This window comes from Phacochoerus africanus, chromosome 3 (genome assembly GCF_016906955.1).
Source record: "Phacochoerus africanus isolate WHEZ1 chromosome 3, ROS_Pafr_v1, whole genome shotgun sequence".
NCBI classification, from domain to species: Eukaryota; Metazoa; Chordata; class Mammalia; order Artiodactyla; family Suidae; genus Phacochoerus; species Phacochoerus africanus.
In genome coordinates, this window is record NC_062546.1 from 178126713 (window position 1) to 178146200 (window position 19488).

The following is a 19488-nucleotide window of genomic DNA, read 5'->3' on the forward strand; positions in this document are numbered from 1 at the left end:
TTCCTCTTCCAGAGACTCTGGTTCTGAAGTTCTAAATAAGATTCAGGAACTTCCCTGACAATTCTGATGTGCAACCATGTTCGGAAGTCCTGGCATTAAGTATCCAACCTCTCAAGTCATTTATAATTATAATTGTCAATGATTCTTTGCATTGTAACTATGATATCAAGATGTCTTGATATCAATTTTTTTCCTTACAGATCTAAATTGCATAGTGATGTTGTATCTTTCATAAAAACAGAGGTTAGTTATTGATTACAGGAAGAATCATTTAAAATAATCCTCTTAGCAGTATTAGAGAAGAAACTTGGTAGCAAAGTGATCAGACCCTATATATTTTTTTCCTTTTCTTTTTTTTTTAGGGTCACACCAGCAGCATATGGATGTTCCCAGGCTAGAAGTCAAATCAGAGCTGCAGCTGCTGGCCTTGGGAGTTCCCGTCGTGGCGCAGTGGTTAACAAATCCGACTAGGAACCATGAGGTTGCGGGTTCGATCCCTGCCCTTGCTCATTGGGTTAACGATCCGGCGTTGCCGTGAGCTGTGGTGTAGGTTGCAGACGTGGCTCGGATCCCATGTTGCCGTGGCTCTGGCATAGGCCGGTAGCTACAGCTCTGATTAGACCCCTAGCCTGGGAACTGCCATATGCTGCGGGTGCAGCCCTAAAAAGACAAAAGACAAAAAAAAAAAAAAAAAAAGAGCTGCAGCTGCTGGCCTATACCACAGCAACAGCAACACCAGATCTGAGTTGCATCTGTGACCTGCACCACAGCTCGCGGCAACAACAGATCCTTAACCCACTGAGTAAGGTCAAGGATCGAACCCGCATCTTCACAGACACTATTTTGGGTTCTTAACCTGCTGAGCCACAGTGGGAACTCCCAGACCCTATATTAAATAGTTGTGTAACACCCTATATTTACATATGCTATGGGTCACCCCACTCCCAAAAGTCAAGGTCTGTTCAAACCAAGTGCTAGAAAGAGTGGAAAGAAGTACAGTCCAAGAAAAAATTCTCAGGCCCACACTACAGAAAATGCACTTGTTAAAACTTCAAAGCTCTGTTTTAATCTGCAACCACTACCCTTTCTCTCCTTCATTCCTCCACCACGGGGAAATTCCTACAGGTTGCCACAGTTTCGACGACCACCTGTCTTCCAACCAAGATGGTGGGAAAAGCAAGAACGTGGTGAATCTTGGAGCAATCCGACAAGGCATGAAACGTTTTCAATTTCTGTTAAACTGCTGTGAGCCAGGGACAATTCCTGATGCATCTATTTTGGCAGCCGCCTTGGATCTTGTAAGTTGTTGAAAGAATTTACTCACCCTATCCCCCATTCCAGTTAATTCTGCTAGTAGAGGAAAGCAGGAATCCTAAATCCTAACCCTAACTCTGGGTTATGGTTTTGGTTTTGGTTTTCTTAGCAATAGTGGCAAAGGGATAAAAAAAAAATTATGGTGAGGTGAGAGGGGAAAAGGAAGGGGAAAAAATATTAGGAAACATATTCTGATATGTAGAATGTTATAGCATCCTCATTGAAAGAATATGAGGGTTCTAGAATAAGAATGCCTAGGTTCAAATCACTCTGACATCTATTGGCTAGTCACTGTAAAATGAGAGTAAGGTAACAATAATATTATGCCTACCCTCTAAAGCTAGTTTGAGGATTAAAAGATATATTAGATGCCTGAAATAGAGTAATTGCTCAATAAAGTACGCCATTACTAATTATTACATTGTTATTATAGGTCATGTATTAGTCCTTAAACTCTGTTTTGGTTTAATTATTGATAAATTGGAGGGAAAATATGAAGCAAGTACCAATTGAAATTAATTGTGCAGAAGTACCTTGAACATTGTGTGGCATTATACAAGTGTAAAAGATTCTAGAGGATAAAGTGGATCTTGTTTGGAAAGTGTTTTTGTCAGGTAAATGAGGCCCAGACGTGACTTTGGAACTCAATCTATCAGTTTTCTTTATTTACTTTCTGGTTTAAAAAACTCTCATATATCCTATAAATAATGGGTATAAAATTCTAAGTAAATATCAAGAAATTAAAGTCGTTTCTCAATTAAAAAGGAAAAACTAAAATAGACATTTTTATAACCAAAAACTTTAAACCCATCTATAAACAGTCCCTTTTTATAACTCATGAATATGGAACCACTGGCCAGTCATATTTTACCTTGGAAAATCATCCAAATCTTAGAATTCAAAACATTTTTCTATGACACAGTTTTTTTCTCTCAAGATGTTTAGTGACCAGTAAGGTGTGTGGCTTCACTTAAGCCTGAAATGCAGATACCGCTGTAATTACCCCAAATGATGATTGGTGGTTATATAAGATTTTCCAGTCTGTTTCCCACTCCTGAATGTTGGCCTCTATAAGTATTTTTGTAGATTCCAAAATGTTTATATTGTGTATTGATATAGGCAACGGTGACTATAAAATGTAGAGTCTTAGGTCTCCAGGAGAGCTGAGGCTGGCAGTGATCAAACAATTGGAGAATGAAGAGATGCCTGTCTAAAGCCAGGGGGCTGGCAAACAAGGAGCTCATTTCTTGTCTTCTAAGTGGGAGAGTGGTACCTAGCCTGTCACTCCTTTGAGTCATGCATGGTTCTTCTCAATCATATCTTGATCTCTTCCAAAGAATGGATTAGAGTAAACGAATGTAACAAATTAATAAGAGGTCAAACAATTGAACTTTTAAAAAATGAGTAAGTACATGAACAGTACTCACTGAAAAATATGAAAGTAAATAAAATATGCCTCATTTTATTTGTACCTTAATGCTCATTAAAATATCCATAAATTCCAATTTTGTGTTGTTTCCTATGATTCAAAAATGTTTGCAGCATATAAGATATCATAGTGTTAGTAGCAACAGAAGCTGCATGATTTGATAAGGGAATAGGTGGAAGTATTGGAATAATAGGGTGATGGTGATACTACTCAGCCCATAAAAATAACAAAATAATTCCATTTGCCACAGCATGGATGGAAGTAGAGGACTCTCATACTAAGTGAAGTAAGTCAGAAAGAGAAAGGCAAATACCATATGATATCACTTACATCTGGTATCTAATATATGGAACAAATGAACCGTTCCATAGAAAGGAAAATCATGGACATGGAGAAGAGATTTGTGGTTTCCAAGGGGGAGGAAGAGGGAGTGGGATGGACTGGGTGTTTGGGTTAATAGATGTAAACTATTGCATTTGGAGTGGATAAGCAATGAGATCCTACTATATGGCACAGGGAATTATATCTAGTCATATATGATGGGTCATGATGGAGGATAATGTGAAAAAAAGGATGTATATATATATATGTGTGACTGGGTCATTTTGCTGTACAGTAGAAATTGACAGAACACTAAACCAACTATAATGAAAAAAAAATCATTAATAAAAAAAACATGGTGATAGTGAGCGATTAGTAATAGAAGAGGACTCCTTGGCCCCTCCCTAAATAGTAATTTTGGACTGGGTGTAGTCATAAGAGAAGAGCAGTTCTCTACAGATCAAATATATCAAATGGAAAGGGTAGTGGAATTTGAAAGCCTGAAGCCAATGTGGCTTACAAGATACTCACCACATAATAATTGATCAATTAACTCAGCCTGTGCCTATCGAAGGTTTCCTCATGTGCCAGGCATGGTGGTGGTGATGACAGCACAACAAAACTCAACAGGAAAACCTCGCTTGTTTTGCACCTTTCCGAATGCAGATAGTATGTGTATAGTGATCCATCTTCCAGATTTGGAGTGTCCAGCATTATAAAGTTGACAAAGTAATGATTAATATTTATTGTGTACCTACTATGTTTCAAAAAAAATTTTGAAGCTCAGAAAGACCAACGGGTTTGGGGTTAGTAAATGCAAACTATTACATTTAGATTGGATAAGCAATGAGGTCCTACTGTACAGCACAGGGAACTAAATCCAATCTCTTGAGATAGAATATGATAAAAGATAAATGAGAAAAAGAATGTATATATGTATATGTATGCCTGGGTCACTGCCGTACAGCAGAAATTAGCATAACATTGTAAATCAACTATACTTTAATAAAAATACATGCAGAAAATAATAATGAAAGCTATGGAGAGAGGTAGGGATACTTTTAGACAAAATTGCACCTATAATATCAGAAGGTTCATGGATTCCCCTCAAAACCCATCCATGAAACTAAAAATGAAAAGAACACCATCTCCATTAATCCATTATCACTGGCAAAAAGAGACTCTTTCATAAAGTAGTTGGAATGATTTTATTAACATTTATTAATGATATAAAAACAGAAGAAATAATTCCCGCAGAGAAAGCTTTTAAGATTTATAAGACATGTGGGCATGGGAGAAATAGGAGGCTTGCCACAAAGAAAGCAGTACATTTGAAGATTTAAGAAATAATCCCAGTAGAACAAAAGAGTAATGACTTCTGAATGGACATTATTTTAAGAACAATATTGATGAATACTTTGGTAATCAGTCTCATGGATGTTGGAATTTAACTCCTTCACCAGATGGTTCCATACCTATATGATTTTTAATTCCTATAATCCTTAGAGTTTCCAAGGAGATGTAATTTGTAGGGTTTCCAGATATACGTATACTCTATTTTTTACTGTAGCTTAACTTCTACCATTAGGTTGGTCTGAATTCCCTAGAAATTTTAAATTTTATTTTACTTCCCCCAAGTAAGACTATAGCCAGATAGTTACCATGTCACTAAGTTCTCCTTCTTCCTTTCCTGTAGGACCTGCTCTGGCCCTGCTTGACCTTCTCAATCCTATTAATCTCATGTTAAGACATAAAATAAAGAGGGTTTGATACTTGTAAGCAGCATCTTTGAGCCTCAAAGAAACATCTTCTGATCATTATAGATGTCTAGTGATGAAGTAGATACATTGGGAAGTCATGAGCTCTTTGTCGCTACACTGGACTCAATGCGGGAAAGTATGCATGTAGACTCAAGAAATGGATGATTAGTATAAGTTTTTTTCTTATCTGAGAGTCTTTGATTCTAGGCCAAAGCCAAGGAGTGCCCAGAGGTCAGACTCAGTCAAGGTTAGAGACAGAGAAGATCCAGGTAGATCCACTTAGTTGAGTACAAAGGATAGGTGGTGACGGTGGCTGTGGTGGTGGTGATGTCATGATGGTGGTCGTGATGGTGGTGACAGAGATGGTGGGAGAAACTAACAAAAGTAATGTTTTCATTATTAGCATCTTCATACTCATTGTCTTATTTGTTGATGTGAGAGGAAAGGATTAAGCCTAGAAATGGTCCCCAACTGAGGGCATGCTTAAATTCGGTTTCTCAGGTATAGAAAAGTAAAGGAACTGAAGTCACCGGTATATGCTGGCAAGTGGACTGAAAGGAAGGACAATGTAGCTGCATGTCTGAGGTGTTCGAATGAAAGCAGCATTCTGCTTGTACTGAGATTTATGTAGCTGTGGCAACTACTGTTGTTCATACCCACTGATTTGGGTGAGGAGCCCCATTAGATTACACTTTGAAAGATGTCTTCTATGAAATGTGTTATTAGTTTTTTCTTTTTTTTTTCTTTTTTTTTTTTTTAGGGCCACACCCACAGCGTATGGAGGTTTCCCAAGCCAGGGGTCAAATTGGAGCTACAGCTGCCAGCCACAGCCACAGCAACACGGGATCCAAGCCACATCTGTGACCTACTCAACAGCTCATGGCAACACCAGATCCTTAACCCACTGAAGGAGGCCACGGATCGAACCCACAGCCTCATGGTTCCTAGTCAGATTCATTTCTGCTGCACCACGATAGGAACTACTATTATTAGCTTTTGTATCCACTATGTTTGCTTTCACTTAACATCTGATCTTATCTGCTTCCTGCCTCTCAGAAATGCTTCACATTTAATTGTGTTCTATATGTTTTTCCATGTATTCGTGGTTTTAATCATATCCTATTTATGTGTAAAGATAGATAGAAATATGAATATAGAAATATATATAGATGAAGATATAAATGACAGATTTATAGATTGATGATAGGTAGCCAGATAGATACAGATGTCAGATAGATATGCAGATGCTGAGATAGATACAGATATAGATACTGATGTAGACAGAGGTATGTATTCTTCCATTTCATTAGATAGGATTTGGGAGAGGAATAAACAAATGATGTATTCAGTTCATCATCATATTCTAGCCAACACTTTCTCCCAGATCACTTTTAAGGTCTACATTTGTTGGATATCACCTTCATCTTTTAAGTGCAACTTCCAATACAGTGTCTACATTCTGTTGTCATTTTATTGCAGAATAGCTTTCATTATTTTGTTGCCTTAATCATAGAATTTGTGTGATTTTTTTCCAAGGTTACAATTTTCTTCAGAATTAAAAAGTTATTAAATGAAAGAAATATGAGAAATACCAGTGTTCAAAGTCTGGCCAATCTGAAGGTTTTCGTGTGTTTTAAACAGTCCTCTTATTGCTATGACTACAAAGGGATAATTGGTTCACTTTGAAGTTCAGCACAGCTCCTCCTCTCTTTCTTTTTAGCATAAATTTAATAACTGCAACTGTAAGTCATTTTTTAAAAGAAATGTTTTAGAAAGGACTCATTTCATCTTTAGGTTTATATAATCTACAAACACAAAAAATAGAAAATTAAACAGTTCAAACAAAAGGCATTTCTGTTTTCTATATTTTTCAGGTGAAATTATCCTTTTTTCATCCAATTGAATATATGGCACATATAACATGTACAGACATAGTGATTTCTAATTTACTGGAAATGTGTTAGCATGAGTAACACTAGGAATAATGTTTGTTTGCTTTAGGAACAATTCTATGAATTCATATTAGATTATAATAACTTCACAAATACATAGCTTTAGGAGCAGTAGTTATATAACATTGATCCAACCTGGGACACTTTTACAAGTGAAATGAGGTGCTATCAATAATTATACCAGTTAGACATAAACTGGAACTCTCCTGACGAAAGTGAAACATTTGATTATCATGTAGTCATATTTTCAGGTTCACTGCAACAAATTTAATCCACCTTGCGGTTTAACATCATAAGACTACTTGATGATCAATGCAAGTTATATTTTTTCAAGTAGTTAGGCATATATGCCAATGAGGAACTATCAAAGCAAAATAACAATGTGTTCTCTTTTGCACCATAAGGAAAGTTGAAATAATCCGTAATAATCAGAACTAAATTGTTAAATTATTCACTTTATTCTAGTAGTAGTATTGAATTTTTGAAAAAATTCTGATTGTAGACTGTAGCATAAGAAAAATGTATATCAATAAAGAGTTTACAGAAAAAAAATTTTAATGTCACATACCCATCGCATATCTTAAAAAATAGGGTATTTCCAGTTTCTTTAAAGTCCCCTATATTTTCTTCTTTAATCACTCACCCCTACTTTCCAGAATATACTGTTCAAGATACTCTTGAACTTTGTTTTAATCTTCCCGATGCTTGCTTTGTTTTTTTTGCAGGAGCTTGAATCCCTAGAGACTATATCGTTTTGTTTTGTTTCCTTATTCTGTATTTTAATGAAGAGGAAACTTTAATTTATCAAACTTTTCTTTAATGGTTAGCATTTTTATGTCTTTTTAAAGAAATCCCATGATAACAATAAATACATCTTAACATTTTCCTCCAAGTTTTAAAATTTACATTTCACTTTTAGGTCCTTAACCACAATTTACTGTGTGTCATAAAATAGGATTTTTTTTCTTTTTAATTCACATGGAAAAATAATTATCCTAGCATAAGATATTAACTAATTCATACTTTATTATCTGATATGCAATGCCATCTCAATTATATGTCAAGTTCCCAGACATGCATGGGTGTGATTCTGAGCTTTTTTCTGTTCTATTCCTTGTATACTCTGAGTTAATCTAGCTTCAACTTTGAACATCATGTAGGCTATTCTTGGCTCTTTGCTCTTACATATGAATTTTATAATTAACTTGTCAGTTTCCATGAAAATCCTTTGGTTTATTCTTGAAATTACATTGAATCCATAGATAAATTTGGATATAATTAAAATTCAATTTGAAATTCAGATCTGGGTTGATTATTCAAAAGTGCTATTTCTTCCTGAGTCTCTTTAAGTAATTTTAATTTTTTGTGGTAATTTGTCAATTTTACCTATATTTTCATATTTGTTGATCTAAAGTTGATCACAACATTTTCTTATGCATTCATAATTTTTGTGACATTTGTGGTTATTTTATCTGTTTTTATTCCTAAATTCATTTCCTTTTTTTTTTCCCCTTGATTAGGCTTGCCAGAAATTTGTCAACTTCATTAGTCTTTTTTAATGACCTTGTTGATTCTCTCTATCATATCTTGTTCCCTAATTCATTAATATCTGCTCTTATTTTTTATTATTTCTTTCTTCTTGCTTTGAATCCATTGTATTATTCCTCAGCTTATTAGCTGAATGCCTAGCTCATAATTTTATTTTGGTTTTTGTTCAAAACTGAACATTTAGCTATTAATTTCCCTCTAAATACTATTTTGATTACTTGTTCCATTCCTTGTGTACTCTGAGTTAATCTAGCTTGATAAGTAGTATTTTTGTTACAATTTAAGTCCTTTTTAATTTATTTAATGATTTCCTTGTACATAGGTTATTTAAATATGTATATGTGTGTGTTTCAATTTATAAATTCCAGGGTTTTGTTAGGTATCCACTCGTTAATGATTTCTAACTTCATTTTCAGATACCGATTCCTTGAAGTTAATTTAGACTTGCGTTAGAGCATTATTAATTTTCATAAATGGTCCATGTGTAGTTGAAAAGAACGCATTCTCAGTTGTTGGGTGTACATAGTGACTTTCCTTTTTTTTTAATTGAAGTATAGTTTGACATACAATATTATATTAGTTTCTGCTCCTATGAGTCTGTTTTTTGTTCACATTTATTTTTTTTAGATTCCACCTATCAGTGAAATCATATAGTACTTACCTTTCTTTGTTTAACATTTCACTTAGCATATCTTCCAGATCCATTAGGGTATGGTGTTTTATATTCACATCTTCTATATCCTTATTTCCCCCCCTCACTCCCTTATTTATCAATTACTGATGTGTTAAAATTTCCACTATGATGGCAAACTTGTCCATTTATACTATAGTTCCAGCAATATTTGTTTTATTTATTCAGAGGCAGAAAGTTTAGAAGTGTGCATATGCTATGAACCTTTTGTCACAATCCAGTGACTCAGTTTATTTCTAGTATATATAAGATATATTTTCTTTGATATCGATGCAGCTTAAACAGTTTTATTAAGTTAGTGTTGGCTCTGGTATGTCTTTTTGCCAATCCCTCTTATTTTCAGATTCTCTACATCTTTGTGTTTTAGGTATATCTCTTATAAAATGCAAATATTTGAATTTTTATACCACCCTAATGTTCTGTTTTCCCCTAGAAAATTTAGTGCATTTACACAGATTATGATTACTGAAACAGACTCACTTGTCTTTTTCTGCCTATTTATTACATTTTTTCATTATTTCATTGTATGTGTATTCTTTTTTTCATTTCATGTCGCCCTTAAAACTATTGGATTGTATTTTATTTCTCTTGTTTTGTTTTGGTTTAGCTTTGTTTTATTCATTTTTCTATGGGAATTTTTATATCCCATTTATATTTTTTAAATTGAATACATATTTAACTAAATGAAGTCTAAAATTAATGAATGAATCTCTTTAGTCTTCTTTACAACAATAGATTGTGAATGGCTTGAATCCCAATTATTGTTTAAGATTTAGTTCTATCTTGTTTTTGTTTTAACATTGGCAAAGTGACATTGTTTTTATTGATTTTTAGGAAAGTGATTTTTACATTTGCCCCAAAGGTTAGCATAATCTTTGCTCACCATTCCTCCTTTCATCTTAGGCTTTCTCTCCTAAGATTTATATCCTTCTACTGAAGGAAACCTTTCAGACATTTCTTTGGTGATGATCAAATATCAGTAACTCTCTCAGCTACAGTTTACCTGAAAATGTCTTTTTCTGGGTCTCATTCTTGAAAGCTACTTTTGATAGAACTATAGGCTAATATTTTCTTTCTGTACTTCAAAGGCAATAACCCCTTCACTTTTGGCTTAATTGACATCCTTTTGTAGATAATATGTCTCCTCCAATCCCCTCTTGCAGTTGTTTTTAATATCTTCTCTTTATTGTTAATATTTTGCAGTTTCACTAAAATGTTCCTAGCCTGTTTTTCTTATTTAAGGTTCAATAAGCCCTTGAATCATGTAATTGATATATATTACATCTATTCTGGAAATTTTCCAACTACAAACTCTTCAAAGATTGTGCCTTTCACATTTTCCCTAATTTTTACTTCTATAAATTTCAGAAATGTATGATAGATCTTCTCAGTTTATCCTCTGTTTTGGACAACCTCTTTTTCATATTTTTAATTTCTTTGTCTCTTTATCTGCTGTATCTTGGCTAATTTCCTGAGATATTGCTCCCATTTCACTTTTTCTCTTTTCAATTATATCTGATCTCATGGTTCTTTTTTTTTCTTAATTTTATTAGAGTATAGTTGATTTACAATTCCATGGTTCTTAACCAGGGGTAATTTTGCCTACCAGGACATTGGTGGTGTTTGAAGGAAGTTTTTGGTTCTCACAACCTGGGGATTGCTATTTGCATCTTGTTAATAGATAACAAAGATGTGATAAACATCTCATAATTCATAGTGCACCGCTAACAAAAAAAAGAATTACCGGCCAAAATGGTCAATAGTGCTGAAGTTGATTTTAAAAAAAACACAACAAAACAAAACAAACCACTGATCTAATCTGTGTTTTAATGTATTCACTGAGTTTTAAATTTCAAGTACTACGTTTTTTATTTGTGGAAGTTCTATTTATTCTTGTTTTAAACTAGCTGGTCAACTTTGATCATCTAATTCCTCCTATTTTTAATACTCACATTAATCTTTAAATGCTTCTTATAGACTAAGATTCCAGTAACTTCAGCCCTTGTGTCTGATTTGATACTTTGTTTTTGCTGGCTCTTACTCATGGTGGATTTTTTTTTTATGGTGGACTTTTTAAGTATTATTTTATTTTATGCCATGCCATGCCATACCTGCAGCATGTGGGAGTTCCCAAGCCAGGTGTCAAACCTGTGCCATAGCAGCAACCTGAGCCACAGCAGCGGCAATGCTGGATCCATAACCCACTGCACTGCAAAAGCACTCCTCATGGTGAATTTTTTACATGTATTTTTAGTGTGAGATTAACTTCTTAAAACTTTATCTGTACTAATTCTTTAAGACCTGTGTTAGAAGCAGTGTTATTCAGTGGAGTAGCAGTATCAGCATCATTAATGAGCATGATAGAAATGCAGATTTTCAGGCCCTGCAACAGATCTGCTGAATCAGAATCTCTGGGGGTGAGGCCAAAGAATCTATTTTATCCATATTCCCAGAAGTATTCTTATGTATACTCAAGTTTGAAGATTTGAGAAGCACTGGTTTAAAGTAGTCCCCCAGAGAGGATTTCCATTTCTTTTCTAAAAGCATCACCAGCCTAAGATCATTTTGTAAACTATTGTTTGGGTGCAAGGAGCATGGAAGTAGTGCCTATTCCAGTCCAAACAGTAGATGATAATGTGGAATTTTTATTGGGAGTTCTCATTTAAGACTTTTTTTTTCTTTTTCTTTTCTGTTTCACCCAGAACCAAGCCTAGTCATGCAGGCTCTCTTCTGTGGAACAGATTATTTTATTTTTCATGCCCTGAGGGTGGCTGCCACCTGGAAGGTTGGTTTTATATAGGAGTCTATGGCCTGACCTCCCACTCTCCTTGGACCCAGACACTTAACTTTTGATCCATTGAAAACCCACGCTCCTGTCTTGCTGTAGGCAATGAAAACCCTTGAGGCAAATATTCCTACACTAGTTTACAGCCTTCCCCCTACCTTTACCCCAGAATTGCACTTTCTTATAATTTCTACTCTCCAATGGTCTATCATCTCATATTAGAAACAAAAGCAAAAACAAAATGAAAAAATGTTTTGGATACTTTATCCAGCATTTTTAGGTGTCTAGACCAAAAGAGGTGTGTCTTCACACCTAATTCATCATATTGTCAGAAACAAGAATCTTCATTTAGCTTTTAAAACATTTATCCAAAATATTAGCATGATCTGAACGAGTGTGTGCTAAAAATAATGCCTGCCTCTAGCCTGACAGCGGAATCGTTTCAGTTGCCCACAGCTACTGTAGAAATGAACAGGGGCAGAGGCAGCCTGTCAGTTGCTTAATTATCTCAGTCAGACAGAGAATTCAATACAAGCCAAGTAATAAATACTGAGTCATAAGCACATGCCCTCTGGCAAGCAAGGTTTCAATGCACACTAAGACCCACAATAACTGCTATTCCCAGTGGTTTTAAATAAATAGGTATCTTGCACCAGCAAGAGCTTTATATTTTATTGTAAGGCAATAAAAATATTGTGTAATTCCCCAGGGGCCAACATCAACTATTCAGTCTTTAAAAACAGTTTGATCCTGTCCTTTGTTATTATGAGTTTTCAGGATCAGTCAGGCTTTCTTCTCACATAATAAGTTTAGATACAGTCCTTCAGGGAAAGGAATGTATTGCAATTATAACCTTCAATTAACCATCGTATATAGGTAACAATATTGCCTAGGCCCCCAGGCAAAATAAAGCACAGCTGTTTGAATTAGTGCTCTAGTTCTCTGCTTCACTTTCATAAAGGAAACATTCAATATACATAATTATCTTATAAAATGCAAGAAAAAGTGACAAAGGAAGTCAAGGAAAAGTAACCTGATGCTTGAAATTTCTAGTTGTGGAATGATAGAGAAATACAGGCTGCATAACGCGAGACACTTTGTAATTTTAACCAGACAGCTCTGTTGCCGTTGCAGAGAACACCTGACGTAAGACCAAACCGTATGGAAACTGGTAATGGGCTACTGTTTTTGACCTGCAAACTTAGAAACTTTATAAGGTTCAATGTAATATTTTATCTTCCCAGTTAAAAATTGATTCTTGCTTATCTGAGAACTATGACATTATGTCATAGTGGAATTGAAGTGCTCTCTGGTATTATGGAACATAAAGAGGTAATCTGGTAAATATGTTTACCAGACTTTACATATGCCTCCTTTACATATGCCTACTTTTCCTTTAGGACCACAAGCAAGATTCTCTGTGGTATACCAATGGCATCAAGTTTTGTTTAGATGTTCATTTTTAACTATGCCTCTGATACCCTGTGGTTCTTTTCATCCATGCAGCATTCTTCCGATTCATTTTTCTCCATTTCTGCTGTTTTCCTCTATGATGTGAATCCATCCCTGTCCGTTTTGTCATGCCTCCATTTTTCACTGCTGCTTCAGATTACACTGTGCCATAAGAGATAAAAGAGGGAAAAATTGACTTCCCTTTGTGTCCAGGAAGAATCTTTTGTCTAAGGCATTCTGTTAACCTGCCCCTAAAATCAATACTTTCTAAACTACACTTAGGAGTTCTCATCATGGCTCAGTGGAAACAAACCTGACTAGTTCCGTGAGGATACAGGTTTGATCCCTGGCCTTGCTCAGAGGGTTAAGGATCTAGCATTGTCATGAGCTGTGGTGTAGGTCACAGACACGGCTCGATCTGGCATTGCTGTGGCTGCAGTGCAGGCCAACGGCTACAGCTCTGATTTGACCCCTAGCCTGGGAATCTCTATATGCCATGGGTTCGGCCCTAAAAACACCAAAAAATAATTAAAGTAAAAAAATAGATAAACTACACTTTGAAAGGAACTGATAAGGAAAATGATTCCCCACAGCCACACTCACACTAGAATGCCTTGAATACTCTTTCACACATGTGAAGTCAGTATTTGTTGCTATCTTCTACCAGAGCGTACAGTTGAGTCCTTAGCTTTGTACCACAATACCAACCTCAATTGTTTGTACAGTAATATACACACTACAACACCCTAAAATTGGTAGTGCTCAGTGCCTTCTTGACCATAGTATTCCCAAGCTCGTTTTCATCTGCCAAGTTCATGAGGCTTATAATAAAAAGGCAATATTTGCTTTACTCTATGTCATTATCCCTTAATCCAGATAGTGGCATTAACAAAGTTACTGGGTTTGGCAATTAATCTGATCAGATTTATCAGATAATAACCAACCTCCATCCTTTAATGTTGTGCTTGGTAGTTAGTTAATGGGAATTATTTGCATATTGATCTCAATTCCATTTCCTAACTTAGGATTTCTCTGGGTCAATAACTAGTAATATCTGGGTTTTATCTAAGAAGTTTTTGAGAGCAGAGAATTAAAATTGCTTTCATTCAAAACACCTTGAGCTTCCTAGGCAAATAAAAACATTTCTGAATGTTTTTCTGAAAAAGTCAAGCCAATCTACGTAGGAAACCTCACATAAGCACAATTTAGATTTTTTGTATTCATCTTCTGTTAGTCCTTTTAGCACCATCTAATAGTTCAAGGCAATTAAAAAAAAATACTCTGCCCCATACATTTGAGTTAGGTTATGTTTTACCTTTGTTAAATCATGAAGGAGCCAGGTTTCATAATGTAATGTTATTCCAGCAATGTTGTTTCTGTCTTCCTGTCATTAAGCAATGAATCCTATTGCTTTACATTAGAAATATGTCAAAATGCAACCCTCTAAAAATAAGTTTGCATCACTCACCTTGCCCTCTAGACTAGCATTCATTTTTAGAGGCAAATGTTCTAGCTTTTTCCAGATACAGATTAATATATCTAAGATGTTTAGTAAAATAAATATATAATACAAGAAAGAAGCATAAATACTTAGTTTATATGTTATGGCACCATAGTAATGATAGGTTTGATTCAGAAAGTCCTCTGACTCTTTGCAATCTAAAGTCTTTCTATCCCTGTGACCTGCTACCACGTCTTGCAACCTGCTACCAAGTCTTGGTACCAGTGCTGTTGATGTTAGTTTCTCATCATGAGTGCCCACCCATTAGTGATAGAATTTTGCCATTGTGTTTTTCTTGTATTTTTACCTTTTCACATAAATTAACTTTGTATGTCATGGCAATACATCAGATGCTTTGTAAAATTAAGTCCCTGCATAGATAAATTTCTCATTGGAATTCTTGATGACTTCATTTGGGTTGTAGACAAAGAGAAAAATGCTTAAAGGGCTAACTTAACTTGAATCGTCCAATGTGTTTGAGATACTGTGGTACTCAACAGTGTGAAGTAACCAATTCTGCCTGAAGAGGGAAGGGACTAAGGAAGGCTTCTTAAAGAAGGTAACTAGGAGTTCTCTTATGGCACAGCAGGTTAAGTATCTGGCATTGTCACTACAGCAACTCAGGTCTCTGCTGTGGCTCAGGTTTGATTCCTGGCCCCAGAGACTTCCATATGCCATGGACAAGGGCAAAAAAAAAAGGGGAGGTATCTAAAAAAATCTTAAAGGTGGGAATTTGCCAGATGGAAAAGGGGTTTAAAGGCTTTGCAAGTCGTGGAAACAACACATGGAAAGGTATGAGATGTCATATTTGGGAGGCTAACCAGTTTGACATAATTGGACCATAGAGCACTTGAATTGGGAACAGAGACCATAAAGCACTTGAATTGGGGACAGAGAGAGATGAACCAAAGGTCGGGTATCTTTCATTCATTGATGATTGAAGTAGATGGAGCCAATAATATATTTTAAATGGGAAAAGAGGTGATTACATATCCACCTCTTTTGTATGTATGTATGTATTTGTGTTTTAGAAAATAACATGCTTGGGTTATGTGATGGAAATCCCATGAAATTGAATTGTTATGATCATTATATAACTACAGATGTGATAAATTCATTTGAGTAATAAAAAAGATAAAACAAAAAAAGAAAATATTACATGACATTAATGTCCCATTTTAAAAGAGTGTCTTTCTACAGACATTGTAGAAATCATCTTTTACCAAGAATTACATGAATTTGAATTAAGACATTGTAGATACCAGAGAGGAACTAGCAGAGATCTGGGCATCAGATAGACCTGAGATTGACTCCTATGTCCATTTCTTCCCAGCTCTGTGAGAGTGGGAAATTATACCTCATTTTTAAAAATAGTTGAATGAAAATGTTGTTTCACAGGGTTGTTAGGGTAATTTAGAATTATAATTTATAAAAACAAGTTGATATTTTCTCTATATTAGCCTCTATTTTAACATTTTTGGATAGAAGCATTGTTAAGAATACTGTTGCTTGCAATGATGAAATCATTTCAGTTTGAAAAACGTGGTTACTAAGAAACCTGTGGTTATTAGGTAACTCTGAGGTGATGGCTAATATTGTGATGTATCTTGTTTTAACTGGCACAAATGAATTTTTGATGTATGTATTTTTTGTGACCTGTTGACCTATGACAAACTTCATACTCCTTCCCTTATTAAATTTTTTGTCTTTTTTTAGGGCCGCACCCATGGCATATGGAGGGTCCCAGGCTAGGGGTTAAATCAGAGTTGTATCTATTGGCCGACACCACAGACACAGTGACGTGGGATCTGAGCCACATCTGCAACCTTAACCATAGCTCATGGCAACTCCGGATCCTTAACCTGCTGAGTGAGGCCAGGGATCGAACCTGAATCCTCATGAATACAAGTCAGATTTGCTTCTGCTGAGTCACAACAAGAACTCCAATTTTTTTTTTTTTTTTTGATTATAGGACCTATCTCACTCTTACCAGTTTCTGGGTATCAACTAAAAGATGTTTCATTTTTTGCAAGCACATCTTGACATGACGAGATGGAGCCATATTTTTATTTTCCTGAAGAAATGCTCTATTTTTCACTTATCAATTAAGCAATTTCCTCTTTGTCAAATAGTTTCAGTTGAAACCATACCTTTTAAAGCAGAATTTGGCCTGTTTAAGAAAAATTGGGGGAAAAAGCTAACTTAACCTTATTTATTAATTTTTGTATTTCAGGCCCCAACTTATTCTCTATTTTCTCTTACAACTCAACCTGATTTAGTAAGCTCTTCCTTTTCTAACTAGCCAATGAGAAAACAGTTGCACTTCCTTGGAACCAGTGAAGGGTTCTAAATAACAGATTTTTGTTTGAACAAAATCCCTACTGATACCTTTGCTTGACATCAGGCTAGTTCTAGAAAATGAATATGTGTTTGCCTCATGTTAATTTTAGGTTTAAAAAAAGTTTTTTTTTTCCTTTCTTTTTTTTTTTTTTTTTTTTTGCTTTTTAGGGTCACACCTATGGCACATGGATGTTCCCAGGCTAGGGGTTGAATTGGAGTGACAGCTGCCAGTCATTGCCACAGCAACACCAGATCCAAGCCACATTTGCAACCTACACTGCAGCTTGTGGCAATGCTGGATACTTAACCCACTGAGCAAGGCCAGGGATCAGACCTGCATCCTCATGGATACTAGTAGGGTTCATTACCACTGAGCCACAATGGGAATTCCCCCCCCAAAAAGTTTCATATTTAAAAGCTTTTTATTAAAAGTTATTTCACACTCCTATCCCAGCTATGTCTTCAATACAAAGATGGAGTCATGAAATGACTTGAGATTCTCCAAAAGGAGAAAACTAAACACAGAAATCTCCTTAAAATATCTAATTTTTCAATACTCAAATTTGCCTTCATGAATTCATTTTCCAGATTTCCTACGACTGTTGTAACTGTGCTAACACTTCCCTGGGAAATACGGCTAAACTAAAACTATGGAGATGAAAATAAACCAAGAGTACATAGTCCTTCCCTTTAAGGTCAATTTATTGTTCATCAATCCCACATTACTCTTTCCTTAACCGCCCTATTCAGGAAGCGCCCGTGGTAGCCAGAGCAGCGCTGTTCCTGGAATGTGCCCGTTTTGTTCACCGCTGCAACCGTGGCAACTGGCCAGAGTGGATGAAAGGGCATCACGTGAATATCACCAAGAAAGGCCTTTCCAGGGGCCGGTCTCCCATCGTGGGCAACAAGCGGAACCAGAAGCTGCAGTGGAATGCTGCCAAGCTCTTCTACCAATGGGGAGACGTGAGCTTTTGATTTTCTTCCGTAAAAAATTAGGCTGAGTGAAGTGAAGAAGTTTTGCATTTGTTCATTTGTTCGGGAGACAATTGCTTGTATATCTGTGATGTAGCAGGCACTGAACAAAACATTTCAAGGGAAACAAACTTAGTGTATTTAATCTTCCCAATAAATCTACAGAGTTAGAGATGATTATCTCTTCTGTCTCCTCCCCTGGTCCTCTGCCTCTTTCCCCGCTCTAAATGTGGATATTCTTAGGATCTCTTGTGATTTCTTCCTGTATAATCTCCACCGGGATGACATTTATTCCTGTTTTCAACCGTTAGCTGTATGCCAGTGGCCCACACATCTCTATCCACAGCACCTGCTTCAGATCCCCAACCAACATTGCCAACTGTACTTTGGAGGTGTTCCCGTCATGTCCTGAAAGTCAGTCGGACCAAAATAAAACCCTTCTCTCCATCTAAACATGCCTGCATCTGCAACCCCTCTTGAACTTTCTGTCCTTATTGATGGTACCACCAGCATCTAAGTTGATTGACAGCCTTGAACATATTCCACACCTCCTTCCTCTATGGATTCCATCTTTTCCATGTCACTGATGCCCTTTTAAGTCAGATCGTTACTACGTCTCATCTACTTAACTGAAGTGTTTTCCTATTTGGTCGCCTCCCCACAGGCTCCCCTTATCTGACCCATCCTACACACTGCCAGTAAAATGCTCTCCCTATGGCGTAGCCCACCTAAAAGCAGAACATTCCTATTTTCTCCCAACCCCCAGATGTGCTCCCTCCAATTCATTCGCCAAACTGCTGTTAGAGGGCCTAGGCTAAAATGCAAATCAGATTGTGTTTCTTACCCATGCATGATGCTTCAGGGGCCTTCCATTTCCCTTGAGATAAAACCCATATTGTTTAGCCTGGCATTGCGGTTCTCTCCATAAGCTTCGTTCAAATCACACTAAGATTATAGACAATAAAGTCAAATGAGCTAATGTATCAAAAGAACATTTATTTGTTCAATCCTTTGCATCGAAGAGATGTTCAATAATTAGTTATTACATTCATTTTTTTTTAATTTTATAGCTGCACCTGTGGCATGTAGAAGTTCCCAGGCCAGTGAATGAATCTGAGCCACAGCAACCTACACTGCAGCTATGGCAATGTCAGATCCTTTTAACCCACTGCAATGGGCCTGGATCGAACCCATGCCTCAGAGGACCCCTAGCTACAGCAGTTGGATTCTTAACTCACTGCACCATAGCAGGAACTCCAGAAGTTATTATGTTAATTTTGAAAACAGGTTATATAGTTTGTCTATGCTTTTCTTTTTCTTTTTCTTTCTTTTTTTTCTTTTTTTTTTCTTTTTTTTGCTTTATAAGGTCTCACCCACAGCATATGGAAGTTCCCAGTCTAGGGGTCAAATAGGAGCTGCAGCT

The 19488-nt window shown here is 36.1% G+C and overlaps 1 protein-coding gene across 3 annotated transcripts in view; it reads left to right on the plus strand.

Annotated features, from left to right (window-relative positions):
• The window catches only part of UNC80 (unc-80 homolog, NALCN channel complex subunit), a 223869-nt gene that overhangs the window by 78226 nt on the left and 126155 nt on the right, over window positions 1-19488 (plus strand). For all 3 annotated transcript variants that reach the window (XM_047773388.1, XM_047773387.1, XM_047773389.1), the window contains exons 22-23: window positions 1126-1298; window positions 17844-18056. In XM_047773388.1, coding sequence (XP_047629344.1) covers window positions 1126-1298; window positions 17844-18056 — 386 coding nt within the window. The remainder of the gene's footprint in view (window positions 1-1125; window positions 1299-17843; window positions 18057-19488) is intronic.